General features: G+C 51.7%; 1 protein-coding gene across 8 annotated transcripts in view; it reads right to left on the minus strand.

Moving 5' to 3' along the window:
• The window catches only part of RUBCN (rubicon autophagy regulator), a 25068-nt gene extending 7365 nt beyond the window's left edge, over positions 1–17703 (minus strand). The window contains exons 1-14 of one of the 8 annotated variants that reach the window (XM_032446508.1): positions 17584–17703; positions 12706–12859; positions 10807–10890; positions 9821–9980; positions 8729–8927; positions 8129–8269; positions 7769–7925; positions 7138–7674; positions 6505–6549; positions 5175–5270; positions 4163–4278; positions 3519–3720; positions 3126–3227; positions 2255–2329 (exon numbers count right to left, since the gene is read on the minus strand). In XM_032446508.1, coding sequence (XP_032302399.1) covers positions 2255–2329; positions 3126–3227; positions 3519–3720; positions 4163–4278; positions 5175–5270; positions 6505–6549; positions 7138–7674; positions 7769–7925; positions 8129–8269; positions 8729–8927; positions 9821–9980; positions 10807–10890; positions 12706–12859; positions 17584–17688 — 2173 coding nt within the window. In that variant the 5' untranslated portion in view covers positions 17689–17703. Of the gene's footprint in view, positions 1–2254; positions 2330–3125; positions 3228–3518; positions 3721–4162; positions 4279–5174; positions 5271–6504; positions 6550–7137; positions 7675–7768; positions 7926–8128; positions 8270–8728; positions 8928–9820; positions 9981–10806; positions 10891–12705; positions 12860–17015; positions 17144–17583 lie in introns of those variants that run through there. The other 7 variants (XM_015871691.2, XM_032446509.1, XM_032446510.1 and 4 more) reach the window with 7 other exon arrangements.
• Between the last annotated feature and the right edge of the window lie 29 nt (positions 17704–17732).

Consider the following 17732-nt stretch of genomic DNA (forward strand, 5'->3'; position numbering starts at 1 on the left):
GCTGCTGCACCAAAAGCACTGGCAGCCCGAGTCCTGTGCTCAAGAGATGAGCTGGCATCCATGCAGCTGCAGGGGTCAGTCCTATGCAGAGACACAGAGCCATGAGGCTCTCTCTAGGAGGCAGTGATCTAGTATAAGGGTCCAGCTCCTTCTAGCTCTCCATGATCTCCAGAACAGATCTGGGCTTCACTTCACCACATCCCTCTTCAGTGCCAGGGTGTGGGCAGCAGTACCTGAGTGGTACCTCCCCCCATGCATAGCTCTGGAGTCACTCTGCTCTGCCACCCTAGCCAGGTCAGTGGCACAGACCCATACAGAGCCTGTACAGGCACCAGCTCTTGCTTGCTCTACAGCAGAAAGCTAACACCCCAAGCCATCAGCTTTGCTAGGAAGAACAAGGTTCCCCCCAGCAGAACAGGGAGCAAGAATTTCTGAAGGAGAAATGCTCTCCTGGTGCAAATAACTCTGTCTTCAGCTGCTCCTGGCTTCAGAAAGGGAAGGGTATGCAAAGAGCTCAGGCTGAACCTCAATAGTCCTTTACTAAGTTTACAAAGTCATGCTAGCAGAGGTCAACATGAATGCGTAACACTGCGTGTTTGACATCCATTGCTAGTAACTGGCACATGAAAGCATCCTAATACTAAGGAATCCACATATCTACATCATGCAAACAGACTTCTTGTTGCAGAAAAGACGGAAGTCATCCAAATTGAGCCTCCTAATCACATACCACACTGCAGACATATCTACCGTGATCTGTAGCCTTCGGTTCTGTGCAGGAAAGACTTTGCATGATCCTAGAGTACAACAAACTCAAGCAAACAGTGGAGCACACACAGTATAGGACAGGCCAAGCACTATGAGGAGATCTTGGGCAGAGCATGGTTATCATCTCAGGGAGGGCAGAGGAAGCCAGACCTGGCCCTAGGCTCCCCCAGGTGCTGGGATCCTGTCATCACTCCCACCCCACTCTTAAATGCAGACACTTCTCTTAAGTCTCCAGTTAGTTGCCCCAGATGCCTCTGCTTTGCTCTGCTTGGAAAGCAAAGGCTTTCACTGTGTGGGATAGTTCATAGGGGGTTGGTGAACAGCACACAAAGTTGGGGAAATCACTTAGGCCTAAGTTGCCAGCTTCAGGCAAGGATGAGCCAGCTCTGCATTGAATTCACAGGATACAGCAGGACTGATGGGAAGCTCTGAGCACCAGCATCTCCAGCAAGAGCAGCACACTGATGTCAGATGCCTGACAGCAGAGATCAGCAGCTAAGCAATACCAGGCTGCACGTGGACTGCAGCATCCAGGGCCTCCAATGGGTAAGAAACACCTCTGCTCTAGCTGTTCTCACTACTTTTCCCTTTTTCCCTCTTTGTAGAAGGATTCTACCCCAAGTCAGGTCTGGGCAGGAAGGGAAGGGCTGGCCATGGTTTGAATCAGAGTCATTTCACGCCAGCTCTGTGGAATCAAGCAGGATGACTCTTCCCCAAGGCACCAACAGCTTCAAAGTGCTTTGGTCCTGTGCTAGCTCTGCCTTGTGGCCAAAAGCAGGCAGTAGAGTCATTTAAAGAGCAAGGCTCCTTTCTTTGTAGTTCCCTCCTTGTCTTGCACGTGATCAGAGAATCAATTGTTTTCAGCAGGGCAGCTCCATTCAGAGCCATCGTGTTGGAGGGCAGCACCTCTGGGATGGGGACCTGGTCCTGCAGCAGAGGATTGCTGTCACTGAGCCCAGCAGCTACAGAATTACAGAGCTCTGCTTTTGCCTTCCAGAGTCCTGCCCCAGGCTAGACAGGTCTTCCAAGCAGCAGGTATGTTTTGTGTATTCAAAACACTGCATGGAAAAATGCCCTGGGGGATGGTGCCCAGGCAGAGCTCCTCTGCTTCCTCTTCGTTCGCAGCAAAGTATCATACTTCCACAGCTCACCTTGCTGACACTTGGATGACACTGTGTCACTGTTCCCATATCAGAAAACATGAGGAGCTGGTTTACGTGTACTGAGCTGCATGGGAAGACAGCTGAAAAATCCACACCAGTGACTTAGGGAAGGGCCTGACAGTAAGTTTCAGTGATTTGCTGCCTGATCTGAAGCTGATCTGTGGATGAACTGAACCCCTGAAGAGCCTGTACAGAGATCGAGGCCTCTGCACTCCCTGCAACACCCCGAGGGGGCACACAAAGAACAGTGCACGTGCGAGGCACACACACGCACACACCTTGCACACACACACGCGTGCCAAGGGAGCACTGCGGGGTACTACCTGAGAACAAGGAAGCCATTGACACTGAGAGGCCGTCCTTGGACATTTGAATCAGGTTAGATCCATCGTTACCATCTGTATAACATGTTGATGACAAAACAGTTCACTTCAGTGCTTTGGCCAGGCCAAAGGGAAAGGGCAATAATACAAAAGTAACACTCACATGGGAGAAGCTCAGAACTAAATTCACACAGCCCTAAAGGAATTTCAAAACCAAGTCCAAAATCTATCCCTCAGGAACTGAAATGGGGGCTTTGCTGTCGAGTCACAGACAAGAAGAATGAGAGCTCTATAGACTGAGACTGCATTGCTCCATCTTCTCTCACCTCAACTCTAAAGCATGACTGAGGTACTGCTGAGATATGAGCTGTCCTCACCAGAGGACAAATGAGGCTTCGAAGGAAAGGGATGACCAGACACCTAAGGCAGGTCTCCTGCATGTAACGGGCTCAGCTGCACCAGCAGCCAGGAGCAGAGACCAGGAGCAGTACAGGTCAGGATGTGACCAGCACCTGCTGCTCCCACCCAACACACAAGTCAACTCCTACTGCCTGGGGAGGAGGAAAGCAGTGTGGCAGCCCTCCTATTTCTCTCTCACTGTGATAGCTGCTCTGTGGACCTGGCAAGCGAAATGGAAACCATGTGCCAGTTCTGAATGCTAAAGGATTACAGAGGATTTTGAAGGAAAGTCATGCCACCACATGAGGGAAACTGGTTGCTCAGATCATGCTCCGCATTCAGCCATTTGTTTGGGAAAAGCCATCCTGAAGGCCAAAGGGACATGCTCTCCTTCAGTGTGACTAACCTCAATGCAACCAGGCCTAGGAGAAGTCTCTTTGTGCAAGAAGCTAAGGCAGCCATTGCCTCTTACCTCGGATCTCATACTCTTCCACATCCTCTGCAGAGCCCGAATCAGACAGGCGCATGGAGCCGTGGGAGCTGAACTGGGACTCACTGTCAGTTGCCACAAGGCCTAGGAGGCAAAGGGAAGGCAACACAGTCAGGCCATCAGTGTGAGCAGCTGAACAGAGCACAGACAGCAAGGGGGTGAAGTGATAACCAGCTGTGGCCAGGAAAGGGTGGATGACAAGGATGGAAAACAGGTTCTGTTTTTCAACATGAAACCACACTCCTTAACTCAGTGCCACCAGGGCACAAGCGTTACGCATATATGGTATCAGCCCCACTATGGTCTGTGATATAGCAGGGTTTTACAAATTTCTGCAGCACCCTGTTAGAAACGAGCCCAAAAAACATCACCCACTGTCTGAGCCCATCTCCTGGCAGGTAGAGAACAGGTGCTTGGTACGGATCTGCTGGCGCCTAATGCGAATCTTTTGTTTGAGCTCCTGGATCTCCTTGTCGCTGTCTTCCTCTTCTTCCTCCAGCTGTCGACTCATCATGTTGCATTTCATCAGCTCGATAGCAGCAATCAGTGACTCTGAGATGCTAAAGTGCGCATTCTCCTGCAAGGCAAAAGCATTTGAGGAAAATTAGGAAGCCTTGGTAAAATGGGGTTTAATATTTTCATGCAAAAAGGTGGCAGAAAGACCTTATGACCCTACGAAGCCTCACTCTCCTATAAGAACCTAGAAATTAAAGCCCTTTGAGGCAATGGAGTTGTTGCAAAACATAGGGGAAATCTTACAAAGTGGATGTGCAACATCTCCATTCTGGGGAGTCAGCACATGCCTGTAAGGAGCCCCAGGAGGCAGCCGAGCAGCTGTGTGTTAACACTAGATGGGCAAATCCTTGAGGCCAGACATAAATGAGCAACTCAACTTGAAAGTTCTGTGCCCAGCTCTTTAGCAGGAAATAGCATGTTATTATCTCCCCCATGGAGGAAAGTAGCATTGAATCTGCAGTAAAATAATGTCTCTAAAGCGCACAGGCTGCTGCCTTCTTCACCTTCTCCAGGTCTGCACAGCTGCCAAAGTCCTGCTCAGAGAGGTAACTGATGAGGGACTGTCCTTCTGAGGGTCTTCTGAACATCCCTTCCCCCGAGCTCAGGTACTGGCCAGAGTCTAGAAAAGCAAGACAGGAACATTATGAAGGAAGGACCAGGAAATTCACTGCTCCAAGACCATGTTCTGTGTCAACACACTGGCTAGTTCACACAGCCAACAGCTGCCTATCCCACTCTACAGACAGAACTGGATCCAGTTTCATCCACTCTAATGGAGAACAGCAACCAACACCATGCCATTATGATGACAGCAGGCATCCTGAAATCATCCAGCCCTCCTGAACATCCCACCCTAAGCAGGAAGGAGCAGGAGATCACTTGACTGTTCCAGCTGCTACCAGATGCTCTCCTGCTTCTCTATGGCAGCAGTAATTCTGGAACAATGACTAGGGCCAGCTCTACCCTGGAGCACAAGGAGACCCTGACCTCAGGCAGCCCTAGGGCATCACCACTGCACATCACTAATAATCATCATCCCCACACATCCTGGGCAGAGCTGCTAAGACAGCAACCACAAAAGTACTCCTGGCAGGCCCTCATAGCCTTCAGGTAGCCAATGTTTGTTATTCAGGATAAAAAAAAGAGAAGGCATATGCCAAATAACAAAACAATATGAATAACAGACATGCTTTAGCATACTGTAGGTAGCACAGTGGATACACACCCATGCCAAAAGGAAAAACTTTTAATGAGTTGTTCAGCGTTGATGTTGCTGGACCCACAGAGGCTCCTGCAGAGCCCACATCTAAGCACTGCAGTGCGTCCTCATTCACCTAGAAGGCCAGACAGACCTTCAGGGTGCTATCCCCAAGCTAACAAGCCTTTCCAGTTCCCAACCAAGTCACTACAAGCCAGTTCTTGTATGCCTGCATCCCACAAGCAGGTGCTAGAAGCTGAGGCCGCTACAGTTCATGCCCAGGAGCAAGCATCCCCACTGATGCTCACTGTACTCACCATACTCCATGTAGAGGGAGCTGGGTGTGCTCAGTTCACTGCTTTGGGTGGAACCAGAGACCATTCCTCTACTTCCAACTGTGTCAGCATGGGACTCTGCAAGGGAAGACAACACCAGGCACATGTCAGCAAACCAGAAGTACCCAGCCCAGAGCATGGTGTGAAATGGAAGAAGCTTATCATCACGTGGGTGGGCACAAATGGATGGGAATCAACAAGGGAAATCCTCCACTTGGATCACCTGCTCTGTACCATGCTTGAAGTCAAGCCCAAGAGGGAAGACAACCAGAGGGACATTTCAGGTGGCAGGGGATGAAAGGGAAAGAGGAGAAGGCCATGACAACCACAGATCAGTCAAGTCCTGAGCATTCCTCTCTTTATGCCCCGCAAACCTGGGTAATGCAATAGTTCCTGCAAGCACCTCTAACAGCTCCATCTTCTTCCTGGAGCAGCTCCAAGGAAGAGTCACCCCACAGGGTTGGAACATGAGACAAGGGGACATCTGAGCAGCCAAAGGATCTGTGGGGCTTGAAGCCTGGACAAGGGTGGAAGGAGGTATCTGAAGGACACACTCTTGCTCAGCTGGGAAAACCCAGAGCCAGGATCACAGTGCTCAAGGTCACCTCCCCATGCGTGTGCTCCAGGGCTGCGTACTGCCAGGCAGAGCTGGTGGGGACCGCCAGGAGCCGGCCTCATCAGGGACAAACAACCACCAGTGTTGTGCAGACAGCAAGGCCCCAGAGAGCAGCTGACTTGTGTGGGAAGGCCCAAAAACACCCTGGAGCTGGAAAGCAGCACCCTGCAGCCTTTGCTGGAGCTGGAGACAAAGCAAGTCATGGGGATGGGCACATCTGTCCATGCTCCTGCCAACTCAAGGAGGAGCCTTCCCAGCCATGGACTGCTCAGCACCCCGTGCCATCAGCATCAAACTAGGCCCTACTGCAGATCTGCCCCATGAAAAATATCACATTGAAGCCCATGCTTTCATGGCAACCAGCCCTTGGCCAGCAGGGGCAACCTCTTCTGGTTCCCAGAGTAATAGGAGTGGAGGAGAGGGCAGGGGAAGAAGCTCAGGGACTTGCTGGTCAGCACTTTGTAATGCCATGCAGGAGAGCTCAGTGCCAGCCTTGGGTCTGGCCCACTGCTGCCAAAACCAAGCTGGGATCTTCAGTCAGGCCACATGCATAAACCTGAGGCACCTTTCAAAGCACCTGAGACTCAGGAAAAAAATGTTTTTGATTGTTTTCTGAATGGATACTAATGGTTTGATGGAAATTCTGAACTTAATGCAGTGATCACTAATGAAAGGCGGTTTTGCTGGCTCCCAAACCTGCCACTGGATCTTCTATTATAATGGTGATATCCCTGAGGCCTCCTGGACAGACAGAGGAGGAAGAGGGCAGCGTTAAGGGAGAGAAAACAGAGACAGACTGGTTACTGTGCAGCAAGAACTTTTGTTTCTCCCATCAAGGCAGCACCAGTGAGACTGAATCCCACAAAACAGTTGCCCCTTCACTCCTGAAGCTTCCCACAATGCATTCACATACTCAGGAGCACAGGAGAGCCCAGCAGGTTACCAGTACCATGACAAGAAGCTTCCAAGTCTGCCATGGCTTTATGTCCCAAGTGGACAGGACCAGAGGAAAAGCAGGACAGCTAATTCTGCAGCATCCCTGCTGCTTGCTAAGCCTCCAGTGAAGGATACAACAGAGCTGCTAGTACAAAAACCAGACTGGCCCAGGGCATTCTGATATCAGCCCCTCATTCCAGCGTGGAGCAGGAAAATGGAGGGTAACAATCAAACCTCCAAAATGCTTTCTTACTGCTCTCCTTGTTCATCTGACCCACGGAGTTGAAGGGACAGCCAACATCCCAATACTGCTGACTCCCACCTGGCCATGGTCCCACCGTTGTGCCCGCACCCCACAACCTCCCTATGCACTGAGCAAAGTAACCCCATTACCATGCAATTTCCCCGAAGCCACATTGGTGTCCGAGTGTGAGCGCACATGGCTCTTCTTGAGGATGCCCTGTGGCACTGATGACTGTCCCTCTGAGAAGCTGGATCGGCGCAACAGGCCCAGGCCCCTGCTGCCACATCCGTTCATCCCCTGGTCCCCTGAGTCCAGCTTCTGGGAGCTGCTGGTGGAGAACATGTTGGAGCTGCTGCTTTTACTGCTGCTGGTGCTGGCACTGCTGCAGGCCCGGCCACGGCGCCCCAAGTTCCCTATGGCCAGATACTCCGGTCCATCGTTAGCATCGCTTTGTGGATCATCCTGACTCCCTGTCCAAGTGTCCTCACTCTGGCTGGTGGTGCTGGAACTCATCTCGTTGGCTGGAGAGAAGGGGTCTTTGGGTGAGGGAATGTGTGAAGGAGGGACAGCACTGGGCTGCTCCAGAGGGGACCTGCCCTCACTAAAGGAGGAGGATCGGGAAGCCAGGCAGTGTTCCTGGGGTTGGCTGGAGCTGGAGCTGATGGAGGAGCTTGCTGATCTCCTGTCTGGACAGAGAGAAGAAAAGGATGTCACACATCCTCTATGTGACCACCCAAGTCAGCAAGGAGCCCAGCCTGAGCTTCCAGCACCCCTGGTTACCTGGGAGGCCAGAAGAGGCCGGGTGAGGCAGGCTAGAGAAGGACCCACAGTGGTGCTGCTGCATGCAGCCTGGAGACAGGGTGTAGAAGGACCCAGGGAGCGCAGTCAGGCTCTGGCTCTTTGTCACTGGAGACAGACTTTCACCCTTTCTGGTGAGCTGAAGAGAAGCAGCATTAATAAATCAGCATGTCAAAGGAGCAGCTTAAGGGAAAGAAAAAACTGGACCTGCAGGGCCTGCACAGGCATCTGGTTACCGGCCAGCACAGCCCTGAGGCTGCAGGATGGGAGAAACACGCTGCAGCAAAGAAAGGAAGCAGCTCTTTATGCACAGCGAAGCAGCAAGCTCCATCTGGAAATTACCAGGCTCTCAGCAAGATGATCCAGGCAGCCCAGTGCCCCAGGCAGGCGGCTCTGGTGTCCTTCAATGTCCTGGTTACAGGTTTCTCCTGTCCCGGCAGAGGGACCTGAGGAGCACACGGAGGGCAGTGACGTGCCAGCCAGCTGAAAGAACACAGACCCTATTTAATGAAGCGTCATTAATTACTCTCCTCTGGGGAGCTCTTTGCAAAGAAAGCAGCTGCTGTTCTCTTCTAAGGAGAGGGCAGCTGGCACTGGGAGGCACCGGACTGGTGGCGTCACCAGCAGGAGAGGGAATCTGGCTGTCCTGGGTGCTGCCTGTCCTTCTGAGTGTGGCTGGCCCTGAAGCCTGGGTTTTTTGGAGATGGTTTTTGAGGTGTCTTTCAAAAGGATATAGTTCCTGAACCTCATACTCAGATTCTTGATGACAGCCAGAACTGAGATGCCTCACTACATACATCTCCTATTCCCCTGACCCCCTCCTTTTGCTGTTTCCAAGTCCAGGCCCTTGTCCAAGGGTTCTGAATGCAATATTGTATGAGCAGCCACGGCAATACAGCATTTAGGGAGGGCCAGATGCAGAAGCCAGGGGTCTCAGCTCACCATGGATGTGTCGATCTGAGCCAGCAGCCTGGGGTTGTTCTGCTCGACAGCCTCCAGGCACTGCAGCATGGCCGTGACGTGGGCGTCACTGAGCAGGAAGGCTGTGTCTGCAGAGAGAGAATTGCTGTCAGGGGTCTTTCTCCCCACCACCACCAGCATGAAGGTAGTGGGAGGTATATCATGCTCTTCCTGCAGCAGCCTGCAAAGCAAAACTCGTCAGAAAAGCCAGCAAGGTGCTGGATATAAAACCTACATGAAAAGGAGGAGGTGAGAGCCTTCCTGACTCAGCCAAAACCTGAGCCAAAAGATTCGCATTACGAATTATTGCATCTGGTTCAAGGTTTTGTCTTAATCTGGGGGCAACTGAAAAACTTCTCTCTTTACTACTCTAAAATATGAGATTAAAGACAGATCCTGTCCCAGATCAGTTTAAGTATCTTTGTTCTTGCTAACGATTTTCACTTCTTCACACATCCTCAAGTTTTCACAGAAGTTCTTTATGTGTATGAAGTTGTACAAAGGGCTTCACTTTTCACCTACAAAGGAGAAACACAGCTGCATTTCCACACATCAGCAGAGGTCAGAGCTTCATCTATTGGTTTAGAAATATTCCGGGGAGGAAAAAAAAACCACATTATTTGAAACAGATTCAAAATTGACTTTCTTTGCACATTTTGTTTCTTTGCAATGGGAAATGCATTTCTCCAAGTTTGCAGACTGGGACACAGGCTCAAGACCAGGCTGTTTGACTACCTGCAACAGAAACCTTTGAGCACATGCAAAAAGCTGCTACAGCCTGGTCTTCCAAGAGAAAGAAAATGAGGATATCCAACACATTCAGACTTCTGCAAGCTACTGTTAGGGCAGCAAAGAGGGCCGAGACAAGCAGGACCAAGCACGCTGCAGACAAGCTCACTGCAGAAAGCCAAAGCTCAGCTCTTCTGACCTGCATCCATGCACTTACAGTATGGACACAGCACGCTTTGTCTGACAGCACAGATGCAAACTACCTTTTCTGCTGCACCCCTCACTTAAGCGTGACTTGGGAAATCTGTTTTTATACGAGAATGGAAAAGACCCATTTCTACTTACCTGCATAGAACTTCCTTATGTACTGCCTGTTCCCCAGGAGAGGTCTGAGCTGTGCTGAGAGGCAGTGGAACTGCAGGCTGTGCTGCAGCCACAGCTGTGCAATAGCTTGGTCGCTGTGGCTGTCTGGGTTGGGCTGGCCGTTCTCGTGCAGGCTGATGAACTGGAAATGAACCATGAAGGCACAGGTTAAGGCAAGAAGAAGCAAGCAGAGGAGCAGGGATTGTTCCTCCTCAGAGCTCTGCAGCACCAGGCACTGTCGGTGAGAACACGGTCACATCCAAGCAGCTATCAAGGGAGACAAAAGCACTGGAGAGGAACAACACTTCAAAGGTCAGCCAACTCTGGTGACCAAAGTCCTACCCACAGCCACCAGCAATATGAATTTCAATGGCATGTTCTTCCATCCCTGACCTGGAGGGACCCCACACTCCCAAATCTAATTGCTTTCCTGCAGTGATGGCAATGTTCTTGCTGACACATTAACTGATGTGAACATCCTTGCTGCTCTGCAGCAGACTGCAATGGAGAGCATGAAATCTGCTCACATGTGATGGAGAGCAGCGTGGTGCCCTTCCGGTCTGAGGGCACCGAGAACTGAGAGCATCCCTCTGCATTAGCAAACAGCAATGCAAACAACAAAAGCCAGGCACAAAAGGGCCAAATGAATGGTCAAGGCCAATATACAACCCAGAAATGGGTCAGATGAAACCTCTAGAGATTTCTACAACAGCATAAATCCCCTCTATGTGCATAGAAGAACCGCTTGTGCCAACTCCCTTGGTGATGCCTGCCATACCCAACCAAGTGAAGCTGGAGGTCAGCCTGCAGGAAATAAGCAGCTGCTTGTCTAACCCTGAACCCCATTGAGTTCCTGGGATGTGGCTCACACACAACCACAGAGCTAGTTCATCCCTCACCGCTGGGCTCACAGCCCAGCTGCCTTCTTCTTCCAAGCTGGGCCCACCAAGGCACCCACCAGAACTCACCTTCTCCAGGTGATGAGCAGAGCTGGGACTCAGTCGGCGGATGTCTTTCACGAACTGCCAGTAATCCTTCTGCCTGCAGTACACCTGCTGGGAGAGGCTCGGTTAGGGCCCACCATACACGTGAGCCTCGAGTGACACCACAATGACAGTACAGCTGGCTTAGAGAGCAAGGAGAGGGCATTCAACCCAGAGCTTTTCAGGAGCTTCCACATCACTGGTCCTCTCCTGACAGAGATGGCAGGCAACACAAAACACATCCCAGCAGAACCTGCAACAACTGCTGTCCTCCCATGCCAGTCACCAACAAGGACACATCAGCACGGCTGAGCACCACAGATAAGAAATGTGACACAGCACGTTCTTGGCATTGCATTCCTATCAGCTCCTTATTGCTGTCAGCCTTGGCTTTGTTCAGACAGTGAGTTATTTCTTTTCAATTATTCTTCCTGTCAAAGAGGAACTGCAGAAGAGTTGTTTTCTCCAGCACTTTATCGTGTTTAAGCACAGCCCCAAACTTCTCTCCTCAAAAAAATGCTGATTTTTTCCCCTCCATCTCTGCTTCCTCTTTCACAAGTGTCAGAGGAAGGGGTTTGGTTTTGTGGTTTTCTTGTTTGGGGGGTTAATTCTTCGTTGTTTCTATTTTTAAGACTAGAGCACCAACACAGAAACTTTACCCCTTTATTTCCAATTGGGGTTTTCTGGATCAAATAATAAATTGCACACAAGAGTTTAAAAATCTCTGCCAGTGTATAGACAGATCATTTATTACTTTATTTCTAGTCATAGGGGGAAAAAAGTTGATACATAAATATACAGCTAAAAGGAAGTTACTCTGGAGTAAATAGAAGAAAAATCCTGCTACCAAGCTGTACTTCTATGGGCCTCCCTTTGTAGCCATACAGATGGAATATATAGGAGTATATAAATATAGAGACATATATATATATATATAGAGAGAGAGGGTGTATACAGGCAAAGCATTTCTAAGAAAGAAGTGCCTTTGCACGTAGCACCAATAACAGCACTGTGCTGCTTTTGCAACTGTCTGTTTCCTCACGCTGTGGCATGAACTGTTTACCAACACAAAGACAAGCAGCAATCATTCCAATCTCACTTCCAAAGCCTACAAATAGAATGTCTATCAGAAGAGAGCACTGTACTACCCACATTTAAAGGGTAACTTTTCTCTCTGCTCAAAGGAGATGGCTGGCCCACACTGCTGCAGACTCACAGCACAGGGCATCACTTGACCAAGCGCTGTGTGCAGCTCCCAAATCCAAGTTGCAAAGCTGGGATCAACTCTTCCATTGCATACGTGGAGTTTTACAGCTCCTGGGCCCCAGCTGTGCAGCCCTGCTGGCTCCTCTGCACTTGCTTGCTGTGTTGGAGCTGGTGGGAGCCCTGCCTGAGGCATGCCCTGCAGGTTTGATGTAATTCCTTTCAAGAAACAACTGCGGTAATTTCAAGCTGAAGGGAAGATCTTCAGCTTCTGCACAGTCTTTCCAGAGCAGGAAAGAAAAATTCTTCCCAGCAGTCATGGAGATGGGGACAGCTGGATGAGAATGGTGGAAGCTGGATACAGGCCCCTTTCACACAGAGCACAGATCCGGCTGCCAGCCCTGCTATTCACACAGCTAACCAGAACCAGCCAGTGTCTGAGGTTTCTCTTGCCAGGCCTTGCTGGGGAGTTGTCCAAGTACACACAACAGGAGGTTGGCTCGTGGAACATACAGCACTATCGCTTTGCTGCAGGATGCAGCACGACCACAGGAGGAGTACGCAAAAACAGCACAAACATCTCAAAAGCACACAGGACGGAAGGAACACAGGCATAGGGCCTTCCGATGCAAGCTCAGCTCCTGCCACAGAGCCGTGGGGTGGGGTGGGACTGAGTCCTACCTTGTCGTGGATGAGCCCGTGGTACAGGATGCTGTGCATGTCTCTGCAGAGCCGCTCCAGGCCGCCATACTTGGACCAGACGTTGGGGTTGCTGGTGGACACCAACCCTTCCACTGTGGTCTTCAGGTTGCCCAGCAGCTTCCAGTGCTCTTTCCTGCAGAGGAACACAGCGAGTTGCTTGATGAGCACCAGGTTCAGGGTATGAGGAGCTTCACAGTAGGCAAAGCTCACTCCAAAGGCTCTGGTCAAAGCGAAAGCTTTGGTGGTTGCAATGTATGTTTCAGAGATTCATAAACCACCATATAACAGAACACCTTGAAAATATTTCTTGAAAATATTCCCATTTTCAGAGTGCTTTATTATTTAAAAACCAATTAAGTGAACGAGCTGATAATAAAATACTGGCTCTGCTTCAAGCTCCCCTATAGCAAAACTCCTAAGGGAAACCTCACTGGCTTTAGCATTTACCTAAGCTTAGCTCACCAGGCAGCCAGCAAAGCTTGTCACTTGTCACAGCAGCTCTGCGACCAGGCTGTAATTCGTCAGCAAGCCTGAACACAGTGTGAACACACGTATCAGAAGGAATGTGCTCACGCACAGCTCGATAACAGCACTGCTGCCCAGGAGAGAGGAAGCTCTGAGCAGGGCTGTGAAAGCCGCACTGCAGGAATTCCTAGAGCTGTACACTGCAATCGATGCCACATCATCCTTTGCTGTTTGTAGCCCCATCCTCTCTGCCACACTAATGCTAGAGAATGAAGCGTGAGGAAATGCCACTACAGGGAATGAGGCAGAAGGAAGTTCCCAGCAGATCAGCCAGCCCGTGAAAAGCTGGAGAACTGCTAAATTGAGATGTTTCTAAGTTGCATGAGACTGGGCAGCTAATTGAGACGTGTTTGCCTCCAGCCCCCAAGGTTTGCACTGCTTCGTGCCTGAGCAACAACAGCTGTTTTCAGATCAACCTAAAGATCAGAGTTTAATCATAGATTCCCAGCAAGCAGGTTTATCTCAGGAGAGAATGAACTAAAGCAAAGGCAGTGTCCTGGAGGAGACGTGACCTGAAAAGACAGCAAACCTCATTCATCTGAACCAAGAGGCTTTTCCAGCCCTGCCCCCCCGCACTGTCCCTGGCCAGAGAGCAGCTGCAGACACAGAGCTCTGCCAGCTCCTCCCCAAGGTCCTTCCAACACTCAGAGTGAGGAAATGCAAGTGAAAGCTCAGCCACGCTGTTCACTTCCCAGGTCTGTGAGTCAGGGAAACTCCCACCTCGTTATTTTGTGCTATAAAAAGCATGCAACAAGCACAGAGATGGAGGGCAGCAGAGCTTTGTGCTTAAAGATCCACCTCACTGCAGGGGCAGCTGTAACCCCCCAAAGGATGGGAAATGTGGACCCCAACACAAACAAACCTTGACATAAAATAACCTAACAGTGCCTCTGCTATTGCACTCAGTAGGCAGGGAACAGTGGGCACAATTAGAGCATCTTGGTGGAGATGATTCAGAACCGCCCAAAAATCAATTAAATCCCTCAGTTAACAGAGAGACTCCCATGGGATGGGACTCATTGGCCTAAATGATTCAAAAGCATTTCACAAGTTGGATGCTTAGGACTCTACCCACTCCCATTGGACTCTACCCATACCCAACATGCAGCTGCCTCTGGGCTGGAACACGGTGCTCGCAGCAAAGCATGCAGTGACACCAGCCCAATGAAATGAAGGGCTGTACACCTGGTTGCAGGTGACAGGGAGGCAACGCACAACTACCTGCCCTCAGCTTGGCCTGGATTTGTGGTTTAACCCTTCATTTGTGGCAGGATCTGCTCCTTTCTCACTGACAGAGCTGCCGGGAGGGATGGAAAAAGACAGGCTGCCAACTGCCCTCAAGTTCCCCATTTCAGCAGGTGTTCAGAGCAGTACTGAGAGATCTGCTTGGTTTTGTACCAAATAAGGAGAATTATTTCTCACCCTGAGCTGACACAGGGGTAGGGCAAATTCAAATCACAGCATGAAAATAGTTTTACTTCCAGGAAGGACAAAGCAAGCAACACACCCAGGAGAGGTCACAGTACATGAGTAGACATTCGCCTGCAATGATCATGTGTGCAGCTTTCCCTGTGCCCTAGAACAGCCTGCTTTCCCCATCCATACCAGCTGAGTGTGCTTGCATAGCTCGTCGCTATACCCCAAATGCTGGGCTCAGGAGAAAGGAAAAGAGCAGGCAGGACAGGGGTCAACCCGCTCAATATATGGGGCATCACCTGAAGCAGCTCAGCTGGAGTCAGGGCTGTGCTTGAATGCACTGTGATTTATGTTTTCCAGGCGAGAATCTGGACGTGATCAGACTACAGAGGAGATGCTGAGGAAAAAATACAGCTCAAGCTCAACACGAGCAGCAGCATTTCCTTGGGGAAACCACAGGGCTGGGGTGTGGCTGCATTAAATGGGGTTATAGTCTGAAGGATGTTCTGGTGCACCGCTTCATTCAGGAAAAAAGATAATTCTGCCCTGGATGTGCTGAAAATGAATTGGTCATTATAGGAGAGCCTGATAACATGGGATATCAGTGAGGCTGCGGGCACATCTCTCTCCCTCCCCACAGACACCCTCTGACTCAGCCCCCACTTCCAACCACCAGCTCTGTAGGTCTGGGCACTCCCTCTCCTTGCTTCACTACACCAGCTCTATTCCAGATACAGTCAGACCGACCTGCGGTCAGGAATTGTTCCAAACAGAACCGAAACCTTTGCTGTGCAGTAAGAAAAGAAGGAATAGAGCCTTGCAGCTGGAAATCACTTAACGGCACTGCTGACAAAAACGATGGGGAAATTCGGTAGGAAATTCTGCTTGTGCTCCCAGGGCTTTCTCAGTCCTTCCATGGCAGCCAGGGCAGGAACAGCTCCTGGCCCAAGTCAGCAGGGGTGACTCAGGGCAGGTGCAGGAAACAACGCTGCTGAGTCAGGTAAGCTTCATTTAGAATTAAAAAAGCACCAAACCAGAATCACGGAGGCAGACGACATCCCCAAACCTGAAGCCTTCTTACCATCCACGTGTGCTATGTGCACCCCTATGCTCTGCAGGAGGCACCAAGCAACGGCTGCTCTCTACCTGGAGGCATCGCCTGATCCTTCTTAGCACACTAAGGAGCTTGGGCTGAGGGTGCTGGGGTCATTTGTGGGCAACAGCAGGGTGATTTCTGCTCCATTTCCCAGGGACACAGCCTGCAGCTCCCACGGCAGCCGGTACCTGCGGCTGTGTGCACACACTGCTATGAGCACGGGTTCCCCTGACAACAAGCAGCAAATTTCCTTCTGTTTTGCTGCCTGCATTGTGCTTCTGGGAAAAGAAATGAAAGAACTGCTGGCTTTGTGCGATTCATTACAGCAATGGCAAGTGGCTCACAAGGCAAAGGGAGTCCCAGAGCTCCCCTCAACCCACAGCACCCTGCCTGACTGGGAAAGGGACACAACCTGGGGCACCTCACTGGGAATTAGGATGCCACATCATTTGCACATGGGACAATGAAGCTCCTAAGGCCAAAACCCAGCACAGACAGCTCCGTGTGCAGGCAGCAGAGGGGACGGTGCCACAGTGATGCAGACCTGGCAATGCAGGACCAGTGCTTGTAGAGGTGAGAACAGCACTGAGATACTTCTGGAAACAAGCAAAGCAAACGCAGCCAATCCATCCCTTCGGCCACCTGCAGGGGCTGACACATGGCTCAGAGGAGGTTAGCAGAGCACACCACCCCAACCTGCGCTATGGCTCTAAAAGCACCGGCCGCACTCCTGCAGCACATCCCGGCGGCAGAGCAGCGGGGGGCGCTGGGGCTGAGAGATAAGGCTGTCAGATAAGGCTGTCAGATAAGGCTGTCAGATAAGGCTGTCAGATAAAGGCACGCCGCTCTCTCGGCTCAGGTTTCAGCGAACCTCTCGGGCTGCCATCCCGAGCACAACCCAAAGACCTGTAAAATCCTGGAGCGAATGGGAATTCCATGGGAACGCCTCCGGGTTTGTTACCCGCACAGAGCCGAGCTCCAGCCCGACCGAGGGGACTCGTGGCGCTCCCACCTGTCACGGCCACGTGCGCTCGGCTGGATCCCGACGTTTGGATTCGTATTGAATCCGAAGCGATGCCCGCAGCCCGACCGAGGGCGGCACGGCAATGCGAGCCCGGCGAGCCGCGTGGGCATCGGCACGGCGGCGTCCCCACGCGTGTCCTCGCCCAGATACAACCACACACCACCGATCTCCCCCCCCCCCCCCCCAATGACCGCCGATCGTCCCCTCGCCCCCCGCCCCGCTCCCCACCTGCTCTCCGTTCGCCCCCCGTGGGGCTCGACCTCCATCCCCGGTACGAGCGGCCCCGCCGCCGCCACCGCCACCGCCCGCCGCCGTCACGTGGAGGGGGAGCGCCCGCTCCGCCCCCCGGCTGCAGACATGGCCGCCAATGAACTACAGCTCCCGGCACAGCTCACTCCCATCTGCGTGCTGGGTGTTGGTTGCCTTTCCCTTCCTCCCTATGGCACCTCTGGGGCTCACTGACCGCCTTCAAATAACCATGATGTATAATTTTCAATGGCAATTGGCAGTCCCTTAATAAAGAGCTCCATGAAGGAAGGAAGGAAGCAGCGCTGTGTGACAGGCAGATCCCTGATACACGCCGTGTATTAGGGGACATGCCGTGTATTAGTGGACATGCCGTGTATTAGAGGGCATGCGGTGTATTAGGGGACATGCCGTGTATTACAGGACATGCCGTGCATTAGGGGACACGCCATGTATTAGGGGACATGCCGTGTATTACAGGACATGCCGTGTATTAGGGGACATACCGGGGGTGTCGCAGCGCAGCCCCCCGCCCCCCGCCCCGCTGTACCTGCTCCTCCCGGCCGCCAGGGGGCGCTGTGTCAATCCCCGCACGGCCGGGTTGGAAGAGGCAGCGCCTGTCCGCTCTCAGCGCTGAGCAGTGGTTACCGCGCATGCGCCGGCGGCGTAAATCGTGGGCGTGCCCGCCATGATGGCGTA

This window comes from Coturnix japonica, chromosome 9, assembly GCF_001577835.2.
Source record: "Coturnix japonica isolate 7356 chromosome 9, Coturnix japonica 2.1, whole genome shotgun sequence".
In the NCBI taxonomy this organism is placed as follows: Eukaryota; Metazoa; Chordata; class Aves; order Galliformes; family Phasianidae; genus Coturnix; species Coturnix japonica.